Source organism: Lynx rufus, unplaced genomic scaffold (assembly GCF_022079265.1).
Source record: "Lynx rufus isolate CCGP_SWC_20201006 ecotype Redwood Valley unplaced genomic scaffold, mLynRuf1.p SCAF_7, whole genome shotgun sequence".
NCBI classification, from domain to species: domain Eukaryota; kingdom Metazoa; phylum Chordata; class Mammalia; order Carnivora; family Felidae; genus Lynx; species Lynx rufus.
The window spans coordinates 137,346,298-137,366,048 of NW_025814889.1; the positions used below are offsets into that span (position 1 = coordinate 137,346,298).

The following is a 19,751-nucleotide window of genomic DNA, read 5'->3' on the forward strand; positions in this document are numbered from 1 at the left end:
TCTCTCTGCCCTTCTCTCCCCCGGGGGCAGCACGAGGCCGGGGAGACAGCTGTGCCTGGAAGCCAGGGGCCCGGGCCAGCCCCCCAACGGCCGGGGGACTGACTGTGCGCCCGGCCGTCTCGCGCCCACCTGGCCTCCTGGGGTCCCGTCCGCACGTGGAGGGTAGGACTGCATCCCAACCCGTCCCGGTTCCTTCTCCCCTTCTTTCCTCCGTCTCTCTCTCTCGGTCTGGTTTTAGTTTCGTCTGAAATTCATAGCGTTTATGAATTAAGGCGGACAGAACCCTCAGGTCTGGTGAGCGGGGTCCCAGGAACCTTCCGTGGGTGTGAAGCCGGTCCCTCGGGGTCAGTTGTGCCCCTGGGGCTGCTGGAGGGCGGGGTGCATGGCTGCTGCCGAGGGCTTGGTCCAGGGCCCGGCCAGCAGCGGGGCGGGGCCGGTGGTCGTCATGGCAACTTGCAGCACCTGCTCGCCCTGTATCAGTCTCAGGAGGGCCCGCAGGCGGTCCAGGGATGTCTGGGTGCCCCTCTGCCGGGCCAGCAGGCTCGTCTTAAGCTCTAGGCATTTCTGTCAGGGGGGAGAGAGGGGCAGGGGGAGGCTCTCAGAATTCAACCGTGCAGGCGTCCCGGGGGCCGCCGCCCTCTCGGCCCCTCTCGCCCTACAGCTCCTCCCCTCCACTGCGGGGGCCCGAAGGACGCCGGCCAAGGGCCTCCGGCAGCGCAGGAGAAATCCGTTTTAGAGTTCAGGGCTAGAAACGGCGTGCCTGTGCCAGAGCGTGGAACGTTCTCCCTCGCGGCTGTGGTGCTGCCTTGCTGACCACGTCTACCCCTCCTCCTCCGGGAGGAAGCTGGGGCAGGTTCAGCCTCAACGACAGCACCTGCAGGAGACCTGCGGATTCCAGCCCGCTCTCTGCTCTGCTCCCGCCTCTTCGTGGGCTCTCTACGCGTCACGTGCGTCAGGCAGCCAGGACGGGCGCGCAGGCCACAGCATCAGCCATCTGCTGCTCGGGGAAACCGCTCCTACCCCCTGAAACTGTGTCCCGACTCCCAGATAGGAATGATCAGAGAGCCTCTGCCCGGGCTCCTGAGAGATTAAATGAGATACCGCCTTTAAAGAGTTTCACTAGGGCCTGGCACCGCCCTCACCACCGTTACCCCCTCCACGACCTCAGCCATCACCACCACCACCGCCACCATCGTGACCATCACGTTATCATGACCACCACACTACAGGAGAGAAATCATCGCGTTCACATCACGCACGAAGCGCCTGAGGCTCCGAGAGCTTTGCCAAAGTCAAGGAGCCAGGAAGGAGCCCCAAGCCCAACCGCTCAAGGCCTGAACGTCGAGCGGATCAGAGCCGCACTCCGCCTCGCGGAGCGACGTCCGTGAGTCCGTCTTCTCCTGGGGCCTCAGGGACGGGACAGCGAAACCCTGGCCTTGTATCTCGCGGCCGTAAGGTCCCCCAGCCCCCTGCCCCGCACCCCCAGCGCACCTTCACCGCCGAGGCCAGGCGCCGGTCACACTCCTCCAGCTGCCGGAGCTCGCTCTGCAGCTCGCTGCCTCTCTGTAGCAGCTTCTGCTTCTCCTCTACCTTGACTAGGAAAGAGAAGGCCAGGTGAGCCAGCAAACTAGGTGAGCAAAAAGGCCGGGCCGTGGGCGAGCGGGAGAAGCACGGAGAACCCGAGCCTACAGGCCATTCTGGCCACATCCTCCCGCAGAAGCCGGTGGCCGTGGCTGAGGACACAGGGACTGGAGATGACCCCCCCCCCCCCGCTCCCCCCACAGCGATGGCCCTGCACGCCGCACCGCTCCCAGGGTCCCTCCGCGCAGAGCCCTGGCTAGGAATGGCTGCGGATGGGCCCAGGGCGAGCCCAGGGGACTGGGCGGGGTGGGAGGGAAGGGAGCAAGACTGTCTTACCTGTCTTGTGGGTGACGTAGGAGTGCACAATGGCCAGCATCCCGGACCAGGGCACGCCACCGTCTTTCTTTAAGGCCTGGAGGGCAGATGGGGAAATGAACAAGCAGACGGGCCAGAGCCTGCCTCGGTCTGGCCGCGCGGCGCTGGGGGGCGGGAGTGGGGGGAGCAAGGCTTCCTGAGCTGCAGGTTCCTCAGCTGGGACGGGAGGGAGCCCGTCCCTCCTGCCTCACGGTCTGGCTCCCAGAGCTCCCCGAGGACAGGAGCCTGCGTATCGCCAGGGCCCCAGACCGTGCCGGCGGGGAGGAGGTTCTGATTTTTCCTGAATGAATGAATACGTCAATGACCACTGGGGTGTTCTTGCCTTGTGCCGGGCAGCCCCAGGCCAGCCGGGGGGCAAATCGAGTGCCCGGTGAGGCCCCACCATCATGCCGAAGCGGGGAACAGAATCCTGTTCCCTCTGTCTTCCTGCAAAGAGCTGCGACCCCGGGCAGTCACAGTGCAGGGGCTGGTGGCACAGTGACATAGGGCCCACTGTACCCACCCTCTCCCTGGGTTATTCTGCCTACAGTTTTTCTCAGGGAGCTGATGATTCAACTGTACAGCTGCTATGAAGCCTAGAGTTCTCTCTCTTTTTCTTTTTAAACTTAATTCCATACGGTGAACAAGTCCAAAGAATCACAAAACCTTTGCAAAGATCATTTTCAATGACCACACAGCATCTCACTGAGTGCACCCGCTGGGATTAATTCCACTACCTCCTGCTGCTTTGAAGTAGGCTGTGTCTTTCCTTTGTAAGTAAGGGGCGAGGGGCTTCTTTGTGCCCAGAATCCTATCTGTATTTGGATCATTTCTTTAGACTGCGTTCCCCAAAGCTAGATTCTGGGTTTAAAAGATACGCACGCTTTTGAGGCTCGGATAAAATTCTGCACCGTCTAAGAGTGCCTGCCTCGCCACATCGCCACCGGAAGGGAGTGTTACTGTTTTTTTGAACCTGATTGGTTTTCATTCGTGTGTCAGCAGGGAGATGGGACCTGCTAAGTAGTGCTATCGTTGTGGTCTGTGTTATCGGTCCAGCTCCACCCGGGAAGGAGTTTTGAGGCCAGAGCTGGAGTCACTGGGTCGTGCCGAGGCGGAGAAAGCCTCTCCCACGCCGGCCCCTCTGGTCACCCCTCCGCGGCCCGACCCGACCCCAAAACACAGTGTGAGCAGCTGCAGATGTTGTGCGGAGGGTCCCCGGGTACGGGGAGAGAGGCAGGGTGGGGGTGGGAGGGCCGGCCGCCCCGCAGCGCAGCCTCCTTACCTTCTGCTGGCACTTGGGACACACCCACACGCCCTTGGGCGCGGTCTTGAGCGGCGGGTCCAGGCAGCTGAGGTGGTAGGCCCCCGGGCAGGTGCCGCAGGGCTGCAGATTGGCCCCTCGCTTGCAGGCGGCACAGTGCTCATCGTGGGTGATCTCATTCTGAAAGAGAAGGGGGGGCGGGAGGCGGGTCAGTGGGGGGTGAGGGGTGGGGGTTAGGGGGTCCAGGTCAGCTGGGCTGGGAGGGAGCCGGACCCAGCTTCCGCCAGCGTTTCTCGGCAGCTCTGGGAGAGAGAGGGATAAGCCCGGAAGCCGGGAGGAGGCGGCGGCCAGACGCGGGACTCTAGGGCATTCCCCAGGCCACGTTTACTAGGGGTGAGGGTCAGGTGGGTGTGGCCCCCGCATGAGACCTGGTCCCCAGGTGCAGGTGGCGGGGCAGGCAGTCCTGCCATGGCTTAGGAAACGGTCCCCCTCGGGTCCACACCGCACCCCACGTCGGCGGGGGGGGGGGGCCGGCCAGCGCTCGCCACGCGTCCCTCCCACACGGTTTTCCTGCACGCGCTGCCACGGGAGGCCCGGGTTCACGGCGCTCTCCAGGCCCCTTGAGGGAGCCGCAGCCCGACCTGGCACCTCCGGCCTCCCGTGTGGGTTACCGCGCCCCTGTTTCCGCCTCTGTAACGTGGGCTAGCGACACCCGCCCCCCGGGCCACCGGGAAGACTCGAGAGGAGAGGGCACCCCAAGCGCAGTCCAGAAGGAGCCTGGGAAAGGGCAGCTCCCTCTTTCCTTGGGACAAAGGAACTTCAAATGTCCCTTGTGGAGTCGTCGCCGTTTGGTCGCTCAGCCTCCACTTACACACCTGCAGGGACAGGGGGCTCGCTGCCTTTCCAGCCGGCCCGCTGCCCGGTGCCCGGCCCTGACCGAGAGAGGAGCTTTCCCTAACGCCCTGCTTCCCGTGACCTGCAAAGTCTGAACGGTTTTCCACCACCCGCTAGAAACCCTTCTCCGTGCCAGCGACGTCGCTTCTCTACCTGTGTGTCAGTGGCAGCTTCCGACTTCAGAGCTGCAAGGGACCAGAGGGCTCCCATCGGGAACGACCCAGGCCACGAGGACCCTGGAGCCCAGGCCGTCCACGAGGGAGGGGGTAGCAGACCAAGGGCCCAGGGAAGGTGACCCACTCGCCCGAGACCACTCGGGGAGCTGGAGACAGAAGCAGGGCCAGCATCGGGGTCTCCCGCCTCGAGGCCAAGGCCCCTGCGGGACTCTGGGGTCTGCAGAAGCGAGGCTCAGGCTCCAGGCGTCTCCTGTGCCCACGCTGGTTGGGCACAGGTGGCTGTGGACGGGCACGGCAGGCCACCAGCCCTGATCCGTGACGCTACAGGGTTCTGGTGGCAAAAAGCCCGGAATAATCGGAGTTTATACCCGTCACCTGCTGCTGCTTAGTGGCTTGGCCATTCTAGGCATGTAGGGACTAGAAAATTCTTTTAGGATGGGATCCAAAACTTACTTAAAAAAAAAAAAAAAGCCACTAAATAAATTCTGAGGCCATACCTGCACATGAGGTCACGGCCAGCCTGTGTCCTGGGAAGCAGGGACGTGGTCTGTGCACGGGGGGGGATTGGGGTCTCACAGGATCACAGAAACGGAGCCGTGAGGGCTGAGACCCTGGGGGTTACTAAGTCTAGACCCTCGTGAGGTGGACAGTGAGAAACGGAGGGGACCCACTGCACCTAGCGTCACACTGGGGCCGAGAAGAGCCAGGTAGGGCCCGGCTGGCAGCCCCGGGATCAGCTGCCCCCACCTGGGCCTCCTTGGCTCCCGGGGTCCCTGCGTCCTCAGCTCGTGCTTGAACCCTGTGGGCTGGCCCTGGGGTGACGCCTAATGCACCATGCGGGCTGGACGACGGCCGACGTGTTGTCGCAAATCTCTCGGCGCTGAGGACAGAGCCTGCAGCCCCTCTACTCGGCTCCCGCCTGCCAGGAGCACCCACACCTGGACCGTGGAAACATGCCCCACCCCGCCCAGGCGTGACAGCGAGGGGACACGTACCTTCCAGCAGGGGTCCTCATTGGCTGGCACAGGGAAGAAGGGCGGAGAACATGTTAGTGGGCATTGGAGGAGCGCCAATCAGGACTGGAGGCCACGAGGCCCAGTATGGGCGGGGGGTTCTCACCCGGGGCATGACGGGAGCACCACTGGACCCGGGACACCCGGGTCTCACCCGGGACACTTGGGTCTCACCCGGGGCATGACGGGAGCACCACTGGACCCGGGACACCCGGGTCTCACCCGGGACACTTGGGTCTCACCCAGGGCATGACGGGAGCACCACTGGACCCGGGACACCCGGGTCTCACCCGGGGCATGACGGGAGCACCACTGGACCTGGGACACCCGGGTCTCACCCGGCACACCCGGGTCTCACCCGGGACGCTTGGGTCTCACCCGGGGCATGACGGGAGCACCACTGGACCCGGGACACCCGGGTCTCACCCGGGATGCTTGGGTCTCACCCGGGGCATGACGGGAGCACCACTGGACCCGGGACACCTGGGTCTCACCCAGGGGGTGACAGGAATAAGGGTCTCTGCCCCGGTCATGGCCAGGACCCACCGTGGGACAGGCAGGGAGCTGCCCAGGGGAGGGACCCATCATTCCGGGAACCTCTCAAGGTGATTTATTTTCGACTGTTTTTTTCCCCCCATAACCACCCACCCTCCTTCCAGTAAGCGATGCCAAACCACACATTTAATGATCACAAAAAGTGGTTTTCCTCTTAGTTTCTGGGTGAGGGCTGTCCGCACATAACGCCGTCCAGGGGGAAGCTCAGCTTCGGTGTGTACGGGACCGTTTACAAACCGCGGTCACATCCAGCCCTTACGTCGTCACCCAGCTCGGAGTCCCGGCACCGCCACCCGCCCTCCTCCTCCCTACAGACGACGACAGGGCGAAGGGGGCCGGGGCGTGGCGCTGGAATGCACCATCCGCCGGAAACAACCGTCCCGGCTGCGGATGGGCAGCCCAGCCCCACAGAGGCCAGGAGCGGAGGGCCACCAAAGCCACCAGAGCCACCAAAGCCGACCTGGCCCCCGGCCCCACAGCGGCCGCGGCAGGAGAAGCCACGCCCCGCAGGCACTTACCTCTTGCTGTGAGGAACAGGGGGCTGTTGAGATAGTTGGATGCCAGCCGTTTCCTCTGCAGGGGACACAAAACGAAAAACCGTCTCGCGGGGAGCCCTCCTCAGTGACCCTGCCCCTGCCCAGGGCGTACCCGGGACAGACTCCCCACCCAGGGCTCCAGAGGCAGAAACAGGGACGGACACCGGAGCTGCAGGGCGGGGGAGGGGCGGGCTGGCGTCAGCAAGGGCTCTGCCCTGCGGCAGGCGTGGAACCCATGCCCGCTCCCCGCCGATACGTCCGCCTCACTCGGGAGGGACGAGTGGGGGACCCCGAATCGGGGCCAACCAGTAACAAGCAGCCACCAGGTTCCCCGTCCGTCTGCCTCTGCACCTTGTCAGCTGGCTCTGGGGTCAGGTGGGGAGACGAGGGTGTGAGGGACTCGCTCCCCAAACCTCCCTTCTTGGCACGGGGCCCAGGAACCCTCGGGACAGGGTCGTCCCCGGCACCCACATCGTGGAGACGCGGAGGCTTCCGGTACGTTCCGAACGGTGGCTTCAGCCACAGGCCGAGAACACACGGCCGGCTTTGCACCCGCCTCCCCCATCGCGGTGGGGCTGTGCTCAGAGCCAAGGGTGAGGCCCCCGTGGCAGGGCCGCTCGTGGAGCCACAGATGTGTCCAGGGCTCGAGGGTCACGGCTGGGAGGCGGCTCCTGATTCCTCGATCAGGTCATCTCTGGCCCTGGCCACAGACTGGGGACACTGGGGTGTGGCTTCGCGCACAGAGCGGGGGACGGTTTCATCAGTGAGCACGGCAAAGGGAACGGGGCCCTTTGGTCCAGACAGCGGTCAGCACCTCCTTGCGTGGAGGTCAAGGAACAGCTCGGTGACATGCTTCCAAAAGGGCGCAGTGCTCGGGACACCACGGGCCTGCTCGGGACATCGTGGGCGGGGCGGGGGGGGGGGGCCCTCCGCAGGTGCAGAGGGCGGGTCCCTCACCTCGGTCTCCAGGAGGCCGCTGTAGGCGGGATTGGCCGTGCTTCTTCTCTTCCGCTCTTGGCGCTTGCTCTGGATTTCTGGAAAGACACAGACACAGAAGTTACTGGATCCTCCCTGTCCCGGGAACCCTGAACGCTTCCGCTGCAAGCCCTGGGCGGCCCCGTCCCCTCCTGCCCGGCATCCGCGCCCCAGAGTGGCCCCGGCACGGCTCCCTCTGGGGCGGACAGAGGTGCCGGCTTCCGGCTGGAGGGTGAAAGGTACCCACCGACAGTGCCGGTCCCCCGTGTGCCATCCCCCAGCCTGGGGCCGCCTCTCTCACGAACCCTGAGACCACAACCCGGGCCGAGGTCGGACGCTGAACCGACCGAGCCCCCCCAGGCGCCCCCAGGAGGGCTACTTACAAAAACCGTAGTAACAGTCACGAGTCTATCAGCAAAGCACCGCTAACGCAGCCCTCACACCCGTTCTGCCAAGTTGTGCGGGGAGCCACCGAGGCAGGGGGAGCCGGGAGGCTCTCCCTCTCTCTGTGCTCACAACCTCCGGCACTTGGGACACACGTCCCAGAAGGGACTGCCGCCCCCCCGCCGGCTGTCACCCCACGGCGCGGGCCGGTCCCAGCCCAGCCTGCCGCCGTGCGGGGTCCTTACCTTCCAAGTGCTCCGTTGTGACCAGGCCAAGAGCTACCATGAAGGCGATTTTCTAAGAGAGGGAAACGGAGAGGCGTTACCACCACCTTCCACGTCTGTCCAGTCATTCGACAAATTCGACAGGAGCACCTACGGTCCCCTCCCTGTCCCAGGACCCCATCCAGGATCTCCCGTCGCACTCAGTTGCCGTGCCTCCTTAGCTCCTCTGGGCTGGGCCGGATTTCTCTGGTTTTCTTTGTTTCTGATGGCGACAGTTCTGAGCTTGGGCTGGTCAGGTGTTTCAAAGGATGCCCCTCAGTTAGGATTGGCCTGATGGTTTTCTCATGGTTAGACTGGGCTATGGGCCTGGGGGAGGAGGACCACAGAGGGCAAGTGTCCCGCCAACCCATCATATCCAGGGCACGGGTTATCAACGTGACGCAGCACCGTGACGTTGCCCTTGACCACCCGGCTGAGGCATCGGTCGGCCTTCTCCACTGAAAATCCCTCTTTCCCCGTCCACACTGTCCTCGTTGGCAGCAAGTGGCTGGTCACCACTCACACTTAAGAAGCGGGGAACTGTGCTCCCCGGTGGCCTTTTTTGGCCACGTAGACTAAAAAAAAATTGTACTTTTTCAGTGTTTCGGTTTTTGAATCTTAGCCACAGACTCTGAGGTTGTAAACCAAGTTGCTTATGTTTTATTTCAGTATTTGTAATTTCACTGGTTACTTTATTTTATTACGATTTTTTAAGTTTATTTATTTTTGAGAGAGAGAGACAGAGTGCGAGCGGGGGAGGGACAGAGAGAGAGGGGGACACAGAACCCGAAGCGGGCTCCAGGCTCCGAGCTGTCGGCACAGAGCCCGACGCGGGGCCTGAACCCACGAACCGTGAGGTCATGACCTGAGCCGAAGACGGACGCTTAACCGACTGAGCCACCCAGGCGCCCCTATGACTTTTTAAAAGGAGGCTCCCCACCCAACGTGGGGCTTGAACTCACAACCCCGAGATCAAGAGTCACACGCTCTACCGACGGAGGCAGCCAGGCCCCCCTCACTGTTTACATGCAGGTTTATGAGCCGTTGGGAACGTATCCCGGCGTGAAATGCGGATTCCCTTCAGTCCACATGGCTACTTACTACTCACTTGTTCCAATACCATTTATTGAAACTTCCGTCTTTCCACTTTTCACTGGTTTGAGGAGCCGCTTGAATCATACGCTAAATGATCACGCGTATCCGTGGTCTCTTTCTGGGCCCCCTGTTCTGTTCCTACCTGTTCGTGAGCTCCCGTGGCACCGTGTCCCTACCTTGGCTTTACAGAACTCTGGCGGGATTAGGATCCCTTTCTCTGTGTTCTTCCTGTTCAGGGCTCTCCGGTCCTTCCTGCTTGTCTTTTGCAGGTGAAATTTACAAACCATGAAGGAGCCGGAGGGAACCCCTTGGCAGCTTTTCTGGGATGATGTCAAGACGATAAATTAACGTAGGGCGGGGCGCCTGGGTGGCTCAGTCGGTTGGGCGGCCGACTTCGGCTCGGGTCACGATCTCGCGGTCCGTGACTTCGAGCCCCGCGTCGGGCTCTGTGCTGACAGCTCAGAGCCTGGAGCCTGTTTCCGATTCTGTGTCTCCCTCTCTCTCTGACCCTCCCCCAGGCACACTCTGTCTCTCTCTCTCTCCCTCCAAAAAATAAACACTAAAAAAAATTTTAAAAATTAACGTAGGGCATAATGACAACTTTGTGATACGCAATCTTCCCCCCAAAACCGTGGTGTGCCTCTCTCTCTGTTCCTCTTCTGCCTTCAGGGGTTTAAACTTACCCTCCAGCGGGGTTTGACTGTTGTCAGCGTGTCTGTCCCTAGATATTTAATCTTTTTGTTGCCACTGTAAATACGGTTATCTGTAAGGCTTCTAATAGGCTGCTCTGTGTTTCTGTTGACGATTATCGATGTTTTGCATTAATACTGAACCCTGCTGCCTCGACAACTTCTGTCTGCAGATTTGTTTTCTTATCATCGATTCTCTTGGGTTTTCCAAATCATTCCAAATAGTGACTGTTTACTCTTCCATTTTTTTTACTTCTGTGCTGCTAAAAATAGTTCTCCCCCTCCATCTGTCAGCTTTACGTGATATTCTTTGATTCACTGAAAATCTCGGCTACGACGGAGACTCCCCCGGAGCTCATTCTGCCTCCCACCTTCTCTCACGGCCCCCCCACCCCCGACGCTACGGAGATGAAGCATTTGTACGCGATCGGAGAATGTCCTACTTCGGTTCTGACCTGACATCCTTACCCTTTTCGTTTCACCCCGCGGCTGAGTTTTGGAGCCGCCCGCCCGAGGGCTGGTGCCAGAGGGGCCCCGTTCTCCTCTGGGCCGGTGGGGGTCGAGCCAGGCCCACGGAACAGCATCTCCCGAGTCCTTAGCAGATTTAAAACCTATCTGGAGGGGGGCGCCTGGGGGTGGGAGGGGGGGGCTCGGTCGGTGAAGCGACTGACTCTTGATTTCGGCTCAGCACGATCTCACGGTTCGTGGGATCGAGCCCCGCGTCGGGCTCCATGCTGACAACACAGAGCCTGTTTCAGATCCTCTGTCTCCCTCTCTCCGCCCCGCTCTCGCTCTCTCAAAAATAAATACACATTAAAAAAATAATAAATCCTTCCACGCGGAGGGAGGCTTCCAGTTTGAAGGCCAGCTTGGCGGGACATAAAACCCTAGGCTCTTTCTGTCTTCCTCAGGATCTTGTCGCGAACTCATGAACCGTGAGATCATGACCCGAGCCCTGAGCCGAAGTCGGACGCTCAACCGACTGAGCCACCCCGGCGCCCCTTGCTTTGCTGGATTCTGGACTCAGATGCCTCTCGGGAAAGCCAAGGCCTGGCTGTTTTCCCTCTAAAGTGACGTGACTGCTTTTGCCCGGACGCCCTCCGGATCCCGCAGGGACCTGCCGGGTCGCGTAGCAGGTGCACACGGCCGTGTTCCCCGGTGCCTGGTACCAGGGCCACAGTCCGCGTGATGTGTGCCTAAGTCTTCTTTGATTTCAGTCAACTTTTCTTGAAGTATATATTTAAAAAAATTTTTTTAAGTTTATTTATTGAGAGAGAATGAAAGAGAGAGCGCACGAGCAAGCATGTGAACAGGGGAGGGGCAGAGAGAGAGAGAGAGACGGAGAAGGCCAAGCAGGCTCCACACTGTCAGCGCAGAGCCCCATGGGGGGCTCGATGTGACAAACCGTGACCTGAGCAGAAACCAAGAGTCGGACGAGCCCCCCAATTCTATTTAAAACACCACGAAGCACCTCCACCCCATGGAAAGTAGGGCCTGTAAATTTTATTCCGGAAGGTGTGGGCTCACGTGAATGCAAGACTTACAACCTGATTAACATGGCCGTGCAGCCTCCGGAAAGGGGGTTGTGGGGTCCCCCAGATGCAGCCGACAGCGGTCCAGGCTGCGGTCTGCTGCCACCTGGCTTGAGTGCTGCTTCGGGGCCCTGGGGCTGGCCGCACGGTGGCAGGGACTCTAGGGACCCCCCTCGGTACCCGCACCCGCCTCGCTGGCCCCACCTGAGCGAACACCACCAACGTGGAGGCCAAGCTCCCGCCTCCTGGCGCCCCCCACGCGGCCTCCCCCTGCCGCCACCCCGTCTTCCATGGAAGGTAACTCGAGCCACGGTCACTCGAGGATGGGAAATGGCAGCCAAGTGCCTGCCACGATACAGCCAAACCCCCATCACCGCGGCTGTCGCGGGAAGCGTCTCTTCGTCTGTTTGGCTCTGTAATCCTGGTAGGGCTCCCCGAAGCTGCCACTCCCGTTGTCGTATCCTCTCTGCTGGTCTTTGAAGGGATCATTCTTTTCCTTCTTTTCAAAAAAATTTTTTCAAATGTCTTTTATTTTTGAGAGAGAGAGAGAGAGATACAGAGTAGGAGCAGGGGAGGGGCAGAGAGGGAGGCACAGAATCCGAAGTAGGCTCCGCGCTCCGAGCTGTCAGCACAGACACAACGCGGGGCTCGAACTCACGGACCGCGAGATCATGACCCGAGTCCAAGTCAGACGCTTAACCGACTGAGCCACCCAGGCACCCCCCATACTTTTTTGCAACTCTGTGCTACATCCCTGGTGGCATATTCCAAAGCACTAATTATCTCCGTTCGTCCTGTCTAGTAAGTTTTTTATGAAGTTTATTCGTTTCTTTTGAGAGAGAGAGAGAGAGAGAGAGAGCATGTGTGAACACTTGGGAGCAGAGGAGGGGCAGAGAGAGAGGGACAGAGAATCTCAAGCAGTCTCCACCCTGTCAACGCAGAGCCTGGCCCGGGGCTCGAACCTACGAACCGTGAGATCATGCCCTGAGCCGAAATCAAGAGTCGGACACTCAGCAGACTGAGCCCCCGAGGCGCCCCCGTCCAGTAAGACTCTTAATTTCCACCAATCACCATGTTCTTCATCACCAAGATTTCCAAACGGGTTTTACGTTCACCTGATCTCGCTTTAACTTTCATGACATCGTTTGCCCCGTTATTTCTTATTTATTCCAAAAAGGGGCTGTTACTCCCTTTTTTAAAACACAAACTTGCCCGAGTACCCCGTAAACAAACTCGTGTGCAAGTCGTGGCTAGACGATGCCACAAAACGAAGTCCATCTTGAGGAAATTCACGTTCCACACGTGGACTCTGTCATACTCCGCGTGGACCGCGTCACGTGTTCCAGAATTCTGTCCAGACTCATCTTGGGCACAGCTCCTCCTTCCTGTTCTGTGTTTCCGTTTTCCTCTGCCTCCCTCCTGCTCGCCCCTCTCTCCCTCTCCCTCCCCCTCCCTCCCTCCCTCTCCCTCCACCTCCTGCTTGCCCCTCCCTCCCCCTCCCTTCCCCTCCCTCCACCTCCTGCTCGCCCCTCCCTCCCCGTCCATCCCTCCCCCTCCATCCCTCCACCTCCCTCCACCTCCTGCTCTCCCCTCTTTCCCCCTCCCTCCCCCTACTGCTTGCCCCCTCCCCCTCCCTTTGCCTCCCCCTCCATCCCTCCACCTCCTGCTCTCCCCTCTCTCCCCCTCCATCCCTCCCTCTCCCTGCACCTCCTGCTTGCCCCTCCCTCCCCCTCCATCCCTCCCTCCCTCTCCCTCCACCTCCTGCTTGCCCCTCCCTCCCTCTCCCTCCCTCCCCCTCCCTCAACCTCCTGCTCGCCCTCCCTCCCCCTCCATCCCTCCCTCTCCTGCTCGCCCCTCCCTCCCCCTCCATCCCTCCCCCTCCTGCTCTCCCCTCTCTCCTGCTCCCTCCCCCTCCTCCCTCCCCCTCCTGCTCGCCCCTTCCTCCCCCTCCATCACTCGCTCTCCCTCCACCTCCTGCTCTCCCCTCTCTCGCCCTCCCTCCCTCCCCCTCCATCCCTCCCTCTCCCTCCCTCCCCTTCCCTCCACCTCCTGCTCGCCCCTCCCTCCCCCTCCATCCCTCCCCCTCCCTCCCCCTCCTGCTCTCCCCTCTCTCCTGCTCCCTCCCCCTCCCCAGGTGCGGCTGTGGCCTCAGGCTCAGGTTGGCTCCCTTCCTTCTTGAAGAGCTTATGGGACCCACACTGCCAGGTATGAGCTCCCCCCCCCCGCCCTCCTGGTGTCCCTCACCCGATCGGACCTGCAGCCCGGTGGCCCTAGGGTCCTGCTCACTGCTTGGGCTTCTGGGACCCAGCACAGCGGCCTCTCTGTTGTCTCTTCCTGTCACCGGCTAGTCCCCAGGACCTGGCCTTTATTGCCCACCTGCTCGTACCCACAAACGTCTTACATTTTTCCTGAAGCTCTCCCTTCCGGCTTAGCTCTTAAACTCAGGCAAACGACACCCGAACCAGCCCTCAGGTGATGGCGACTGTCCCGCCAAGACCCGGCCCAGACCTCCAGGCCGTGACAGCCAAGCCCCCACCTCGTGCCTGCGCAGGTGGACCACGGAGTGACGCTGGAATGACGGGTAATCTCCTGAACCTCAATATGGTATCAAAACCTCCCCCCGGAGGAGCCTCAGCCGCGTTTACAGGACACGCACTGGGTGCACTGGCAGCTTTCGTCAAGGCGCCCTGTCTCCCTACGATGACAAGCCTTCCCTGTCTACTCATCCTGACCCTAAACCAAAGGCACCCCCCCCACCCCGGGCAGTCATTGTCCAGAGCTATTCCAAAGCTGACTTTGTGTGCCAACTCCGCCTGGCGCGCCTGTGACTCCCCACGAAACGAGCTCGCGTTGGTCCCGTGACGTTCCTACGCTTTTTCTGCCGTTGTTGTGGGTCTGCCGCAGGGGGCTACCTCCAAGTCGGAACCCCGAGCCGCCCGGATCGGTTGCCTTAGTTATTTCTGAAGTTTAGAAAGATCCTTCTAGCTACTGGGAGGACAGACAGGGAGGAACCCGTCCAGGGGCAGGAACGGGGGCCGTGGTGACCCGGACGGCGTGGGCATCTGTGCGCACGGGTCCCGCCCAGGGAGGTGGCCGCAGTCAGGGCTCGTGCGGGGCTGGGGCCCCTGCAGTCCTCGTGCTGCTCTGACGGCGGCCAGTCTCAGTCAGGTGCTGCCCGAGGCCAGGATGATGGGCGGCACAGGCAAGGCCACAGCTGTGTCCTAAAGGTGGCCGTGGGCCTCGAGACAGGGCCGAGGGGAGAGAGCCTTGGAGTCATTCCGGGTGCCGGTAAACTCGGCGTTCCCTTCCCTTCAGCGGGGCTCCGGGCTGCAGGCACCCTGGGCTCGCTCGTGCAGCCCCGGGAGCCTCCATTGCCACCAGCCACCCCGGACGCCAGCCCACTCCTCCGGCGAAGCTTCTGGGGCAGGGGCCGCCCTGGCCTCGGGAGCTCTGGACTCGGGCTCTTGGTGAACGGGCTCAAAGGGCGCCACAGAGCCCCGCATCGGCCCCGCACAACCGCTCCCAGGCCCCGTGTTATAAAAAAGAAAGTTTAATAAGGATTTTTACGCTGGGACGTGTTGTAATTGCCAGTTCTATTTAAGTCATTACACGTATTTACGCTAATTATGTAGTTAAATGTAATTATACTAATTGTATAAACGCACAATAACCGGGTGAGATATACTTTGAGGGAACACAGAGAATCCGCCCGGAAAACCTCCAGGAAGGCTGCGGGTCCCCGTGGGAGGACACAGGGGCGCACGCAGAGGCCGGCCCGGGGCTCACCGCGCACGCAGCGGGTGCGCAAACGTCACGGAGGGACGGAACGGAGAGCCTCCTGGGACAAATCGGGCCCGGGGCCCACAGAGGACACCCGGTTATCTCAGCCTCAGTGAATGGTCGACTCTGAATCGAAGCTACTCCCAAAAAGCCAATGGGCTTTCTGGACACGCCAAAGGACAAGAATGAAGTCACTCTCCCGCTCAAGGATATTCCATGGCTCCCCACTGCCCAAGGAATGAAGTTGCACCACGGCAGCCAGCATGCAGGTCCCCCAGGGTCAGGCTCCAACGTCTCTCCGACCCTGGGCTTAGGGTTTCTCACGCACACGTGCCACCTGAGGTCCAAACAGACCCGCTGGCTTTCCTGGGCCTGCTAAATGCCTTCTCACATCCACGAGATTGTGCAAGCAATGTCCTCTGCACGACACGCTGTCCCTCCTGCCTCTGCCCCGCCCCTCCTCTGCAAAGCCTTCCTCAGTCGTTCCGGGTGGAAACACACGCTCCTTCTCCCTGCACCTCCCCCCGCTCTGAATGTGAGCTTCTCTGATGGCACCTGACATTCAAAAAAAAAATTTTTTTTATGTTTATTTATTTTTGAGAGAGACAGACAGACAGAGAGCGAGCAGGGGAGGGGCAGAGAGAGAGGGAGACACGGAATCCCAAGCAGGCTCCGAGCTGTCAGCACGGAGCCCGACGTGGGGCTCGAACCCACGAACCGCGAGATCGTGACCTGAGCCAAAGTCGGACGCTTAACCGACTGAGTCACCCAGGCTCCCCGACACTTGACATTTTTTAACCCAAGCTGAAGTCCTGGTGGTCGTGCCGGGAGGAGTGAGTTCCCCCAGGGCCAGGGCTCCAACTGCCCCATCTCCACATCCCTACCCTCAGCATGGAGTCTGGCACGGAGCAAACTCTAAGACACGTCCGAAGAGTAAGTGAATGAACGGAAGAAAGGCTGACTTCTTTTGATAACGACAGCCCGTTGGTTTAAAAGAATCGTAAGGGCTCAGGAAATGACAGATGTCGGCAAGGATGCGGAGGATGCACCGTTGGTGGGGATGCACGCTCGTGCAGCCGCTCTGGAAAGCAGTATGGGGGGTCCTCAAAAAACTGAAAACAGAATTACCCTACGACCCAGCAATAGCGCTACTGGGAATTTACCCAAAGGACACAAAAGTGCTGATTCGAAGGGGCACATGCACCCCAATGTTTACAGCAGTATTATCAACAACAGCAAAGTCTGGAAAGAGCCCCGAGTGTCCATCGACGGATGACTGGATAAAGATGATGTGGTGTAGACGATGTGGTATATACATATACACCGTGGAATACTACTCAGCGATGGAAAAGAATGAAATCTTACCATTTGCGATGACGTGGGTGGAACTGGACGGTATTACGCTAAGTGAAGTAAGTCAGGCAGAGAAAGACAGATGTCATCTGAGAAACTTACAGATGACCATGGGGGAAGGGAAGGAAAAATAAGATAAAAACAGAGAGGGAGGCAAACCATAAGAGACTCTCAGATACAGAGAACAAACAGGGCTGATGCGGGTAGGGGGTGGGGGGGAGGAGGAGGGGAAAATGGGCGGTGGGCATTGAGGAGGGCACTTGTTGGGGTGAGCACCGCGTATTGTATGTAAGTGACGAATCGCGGGAATCTCCCCCCAAAACCAAAAGCACACTGTGCACACTGCATGTTAGCCGACTTGACAATAAATTATGTAAAGAACAACAACGACAAAAAAAAGAATCACAAGTTGCTGTAGGAGCCCAGAGGGATCTCTTCTGCCCAGTGAGGTGAGGTGGTCAGGGAAGGCTGCCTGGAGGAGAGGATGTCTGAAGTGAATCTCATCGGACAAACAAATAGGGGAGAAAAGGGGGGTCAGGTGAGGGTAGCCGCATGGAAAAAGGCCCAAAGGGTTGACTTTGGCCCAGGATGGCCGAGGACAGAAGCAGTAACGCAAGAATGGTCACCTGCTGTCCCTGAAAGTTAACAAAGAATGACCTTGAATTAGCTGCTGGCCTCTTCCACTCCCTGGTGCAGGTGGCTCTGTGTTAGCCACGGAGAAGGATGCCGTTCGTCCCTCCTCCTTCAGGTGGGGGTGGGGGAGGAGGCACTCACGTGCAATTTCTGGAAAGTTCTACAGGAACTTCGGGGAGACATCTGCCTCTCCAGCGCCAGCCTTGGCTGCGGCTGGCTTCTGAGGCATTCGGGGTCTCGCTCTGCCCACCGGAGGGCCGTGCGTGTGCGCCGCCCGGAGCCAGCCCCGTCCCTTGGACTGAGCAGACCCCGACCCGCGGGATCTTCCCAAGGACGCTGCCAGGAACGCTCACCACCCGCATTACAGACAAAGACACAGACGGGACCTGCCCCCGGTCACACTTCTAGAAAGCTGGCGGCAGGAAATGCAAAGCCAGGCGCCTGCTTCTAGAATCTGTGCGAACATCCGCCCCACAGCGCCACTCCGCGAGCCCATCTGCGAGACGCAAGGCCGAGGCCCAACCCCAGGGAGCTTCTGTTGTCCCTGCCTCCTGCACCGCGCCCTGCCCGACCCCGGCCACCCTACCTCGGGGTTCTCCTGGCTCGGGGGCCGGTCTTCCTTCTTCTTTTTGGTGGCCTGAGCTCCCTGAGATGGCTCCTCCGTGGGCGGCCGCGGCTCCGCCGGGCTCTCGGGCTGCGTCTGCACTTGAGGCTGGAGGATGATGACCTGGAAGTGGCGGGGGAGGGGGGAGGGGTGAGGGGGGGAGAACTGGGGAGGGAGAGGGGCCTTGGAAGGCGGGATCACGGCGGACCGGACCGAGGAGGCTCTCGGGCCCAGGGGGCGCCTGCCCCCAGGGTGTGCGCCTCCAGCCCGCCCTTCACACCGGGAGGAGGGTCTGCGCGAGGCTGGGCCTGGTTTAGGAACCAGAAGGGCCTGGGTTCAGGCCTCTGCTGGCATGTCGCGGCTGTGTGGCCTCGGGGCGGTCACTCTGCTTCTCTGAGCCTCAGCTTCCTCGCAATAAACACCCACCTCCAGGGAGGCGGTGGAGACCCGGGCAGCAGAGACTCAAGAAAGGTTGGTTTCTTTACCCCTACCTCAAACGCAGGTAAACGGAGGCCAGGAGGGCTCAGATTTGCCGCCTGAGGTCATCAGGGGTCTATCTGTCTGCAGGGCCCAGCCTGCCCACTCCCCAGCATGCCCCTGGGCCCCCGGGCCACTGTGTCTGAGGCTCTCACTTCTGGCCTCAGCGGGGTGGGGGCGAGAAGGGGGAGGCAGACTCCAGACCCAGCTCAGCGTCGCCCAGAGCGGCCCCACTCCAGCCAGCTTCCATCAGGGTTCAGGGTAACCGCGTGGTTTGATCGAAGGGTCCGCGGCTGAAAAGTCAGAAAGGGATTCGTGCAGCCCAGCCTCTCCCTCCCTCCGTCTGTGGCTCAACTATTTTATGAATTGTTTGGGGCAGGGAATTGGCAAAGGATCGCTGTCTTGCATGGATCCGAGGGAAGGAATTCACCAGGACCCAAGCCAGGAAGAACCTGAACTTGTATTTCTCCCCCTGAGAACATGACTGTCTCGTGAATTTGGAGCTCCTGAGCAGGAAGAGAAAACGCATTCTGTTTTCCGGCTGGCTCGAGGAGAGGTTCTTTGTTCTCCTTTGTATCACAATTTTAAAACCCCAGAATTCTCGGGATGGAAAAAAAAAAAAAAAAAGGTCCCTCTTTATATTCGTGGGAAGAAAAACGTTAAGACCCCAGTGGAAAACAGGGCAAAAAATATCCTCAAGCGAGTCACGTTGAAGGAGACAGGATTCTTGAAAAGTATAGAGGAAACATCCGAGCTTCCTAATAACCAAAGGAATTCAACTTTGAACAGCGAGCATCTGTTCGCACCGATTAAACAGCAAAAAGTGTTTAAAGTGGCAGCACAGAATGCTGCCGAGGTTGCAGTGAAAAGGGCACTCATCCCACAAACGCCTGCTGAGCTCTCCCCTCGTGACCGGCCGTGGTCCTGAGGGCCACGTCTCCCCCACCTGACCACGGCTTGTCCTAACCGAGGATCCCCGGGGCTACCGTCTGCGGGTGGCAGGGCCCAGAACCACAATACTCCCAGAAATACACCGTGTGCAACCACGTACAGGAGCAGGAAAGCAGGCCGCCAGCTCTCAGGCTGGGAATTAGGAGGGACGCTGGCCATCGGCGAGACAGGGGCCTTGTGGCAGATCCCGAACTGGGGGCAGAGGAAAAGGGGCCACAGAGAAGAAGGGGTGCCTTTCACGCAGCCCCAGAGGCCTCGAGCCGCACAAGCACCAAGGAGTTCGGAGAGGGACACAGAGAGGATCTGAGTTTCGGTTTTCAATCTTGCCAAGACATCACGGGTTTTCCTTCCGGGCACCTGGCGTCCCCGAAGGTCCTCGGCTACCCAGCGACACCGGCCAGAGACCCATCGTCACCAGCTCCGGCCTCCTCCGGGCACAGATCTCACTGCCCAGTTAATGACTCCCGTGAATGAAGTCGCTCATTCGCTGCCCAATCATCCTTTTTCCACCGATACGGATGCATTCGGCCACGCGTTTCGGCCACACACCCGCCCGTCCGTGCCGCCCCGTTCACGTGTGGAGCCGTTCCCCTTCGCGCCTCGTTCCCACCACCATCCCTTCCGCAACCGACTCCCTCCCTCCCT

At 60.3% G+C, this 19,751-nt stretch overlaps 1 protein-coding gene across 3 annotated transcripts in view; it reads right to left on the reverse strand.

The window, feature by feature from the left end:
• Nucleotides 1-345: 345 nt before the first annotated feature.
• The window catches only part of PHF21B (PHD finger protein 21B), a 90,241-nt gene continuing 70,835 nt past the window's right edge, over nucleotides 346-19,751 (reverse strand). For 2 of the 3 annotated variants that reach the window (XM_047065672.1, XM_047065673.1), the window contains exons 5-13: nucleotides 17,661-17,801; nucleotides 7,975-8,026; nucleotides 7,328-7,404; nucleotides 6,353-6,407; nucleotides 5,262-5,284; nucleotides 3,218-3,376; nucleotides 1,918-1,993; nucleotides 1,492-1,595; nucleotides 346-564 (exon numbers count right to left, since the gene is read on the reverse strand). In XM_047065672.1, the coding sequence (XP_046921628.1) occupies nucleotides 346-564; nucleotides 1,492-1,595; nucleotides 1,918-1,993; nucleotides 3,218-3,376; nucleotides 5,262-5,284; nucleotides 6,353-6,407; nucleotides 7,328-7,404; nucleotides 7,975-8,026; nucleotides 17,661-17,801 (906 nt within the window). Of the gene's footprint in view, nucleotides 565-1,491; nucleotides 1,596-1,917; nucleotides 1,994-3,217; nucleotides 3,377-5,261; nucleotides 5,285-6,352; nucleotides 6,408-7,327; nucleotides 7,405-7,974; nucleotides 8,027-17,660; nucleotides 17,920-18,186; nucleotides 18,201-19,751 lie in introns of all 3 variants that reach the window. The other variant, XM_047065670.1, reaches the window with a different exon arrangement.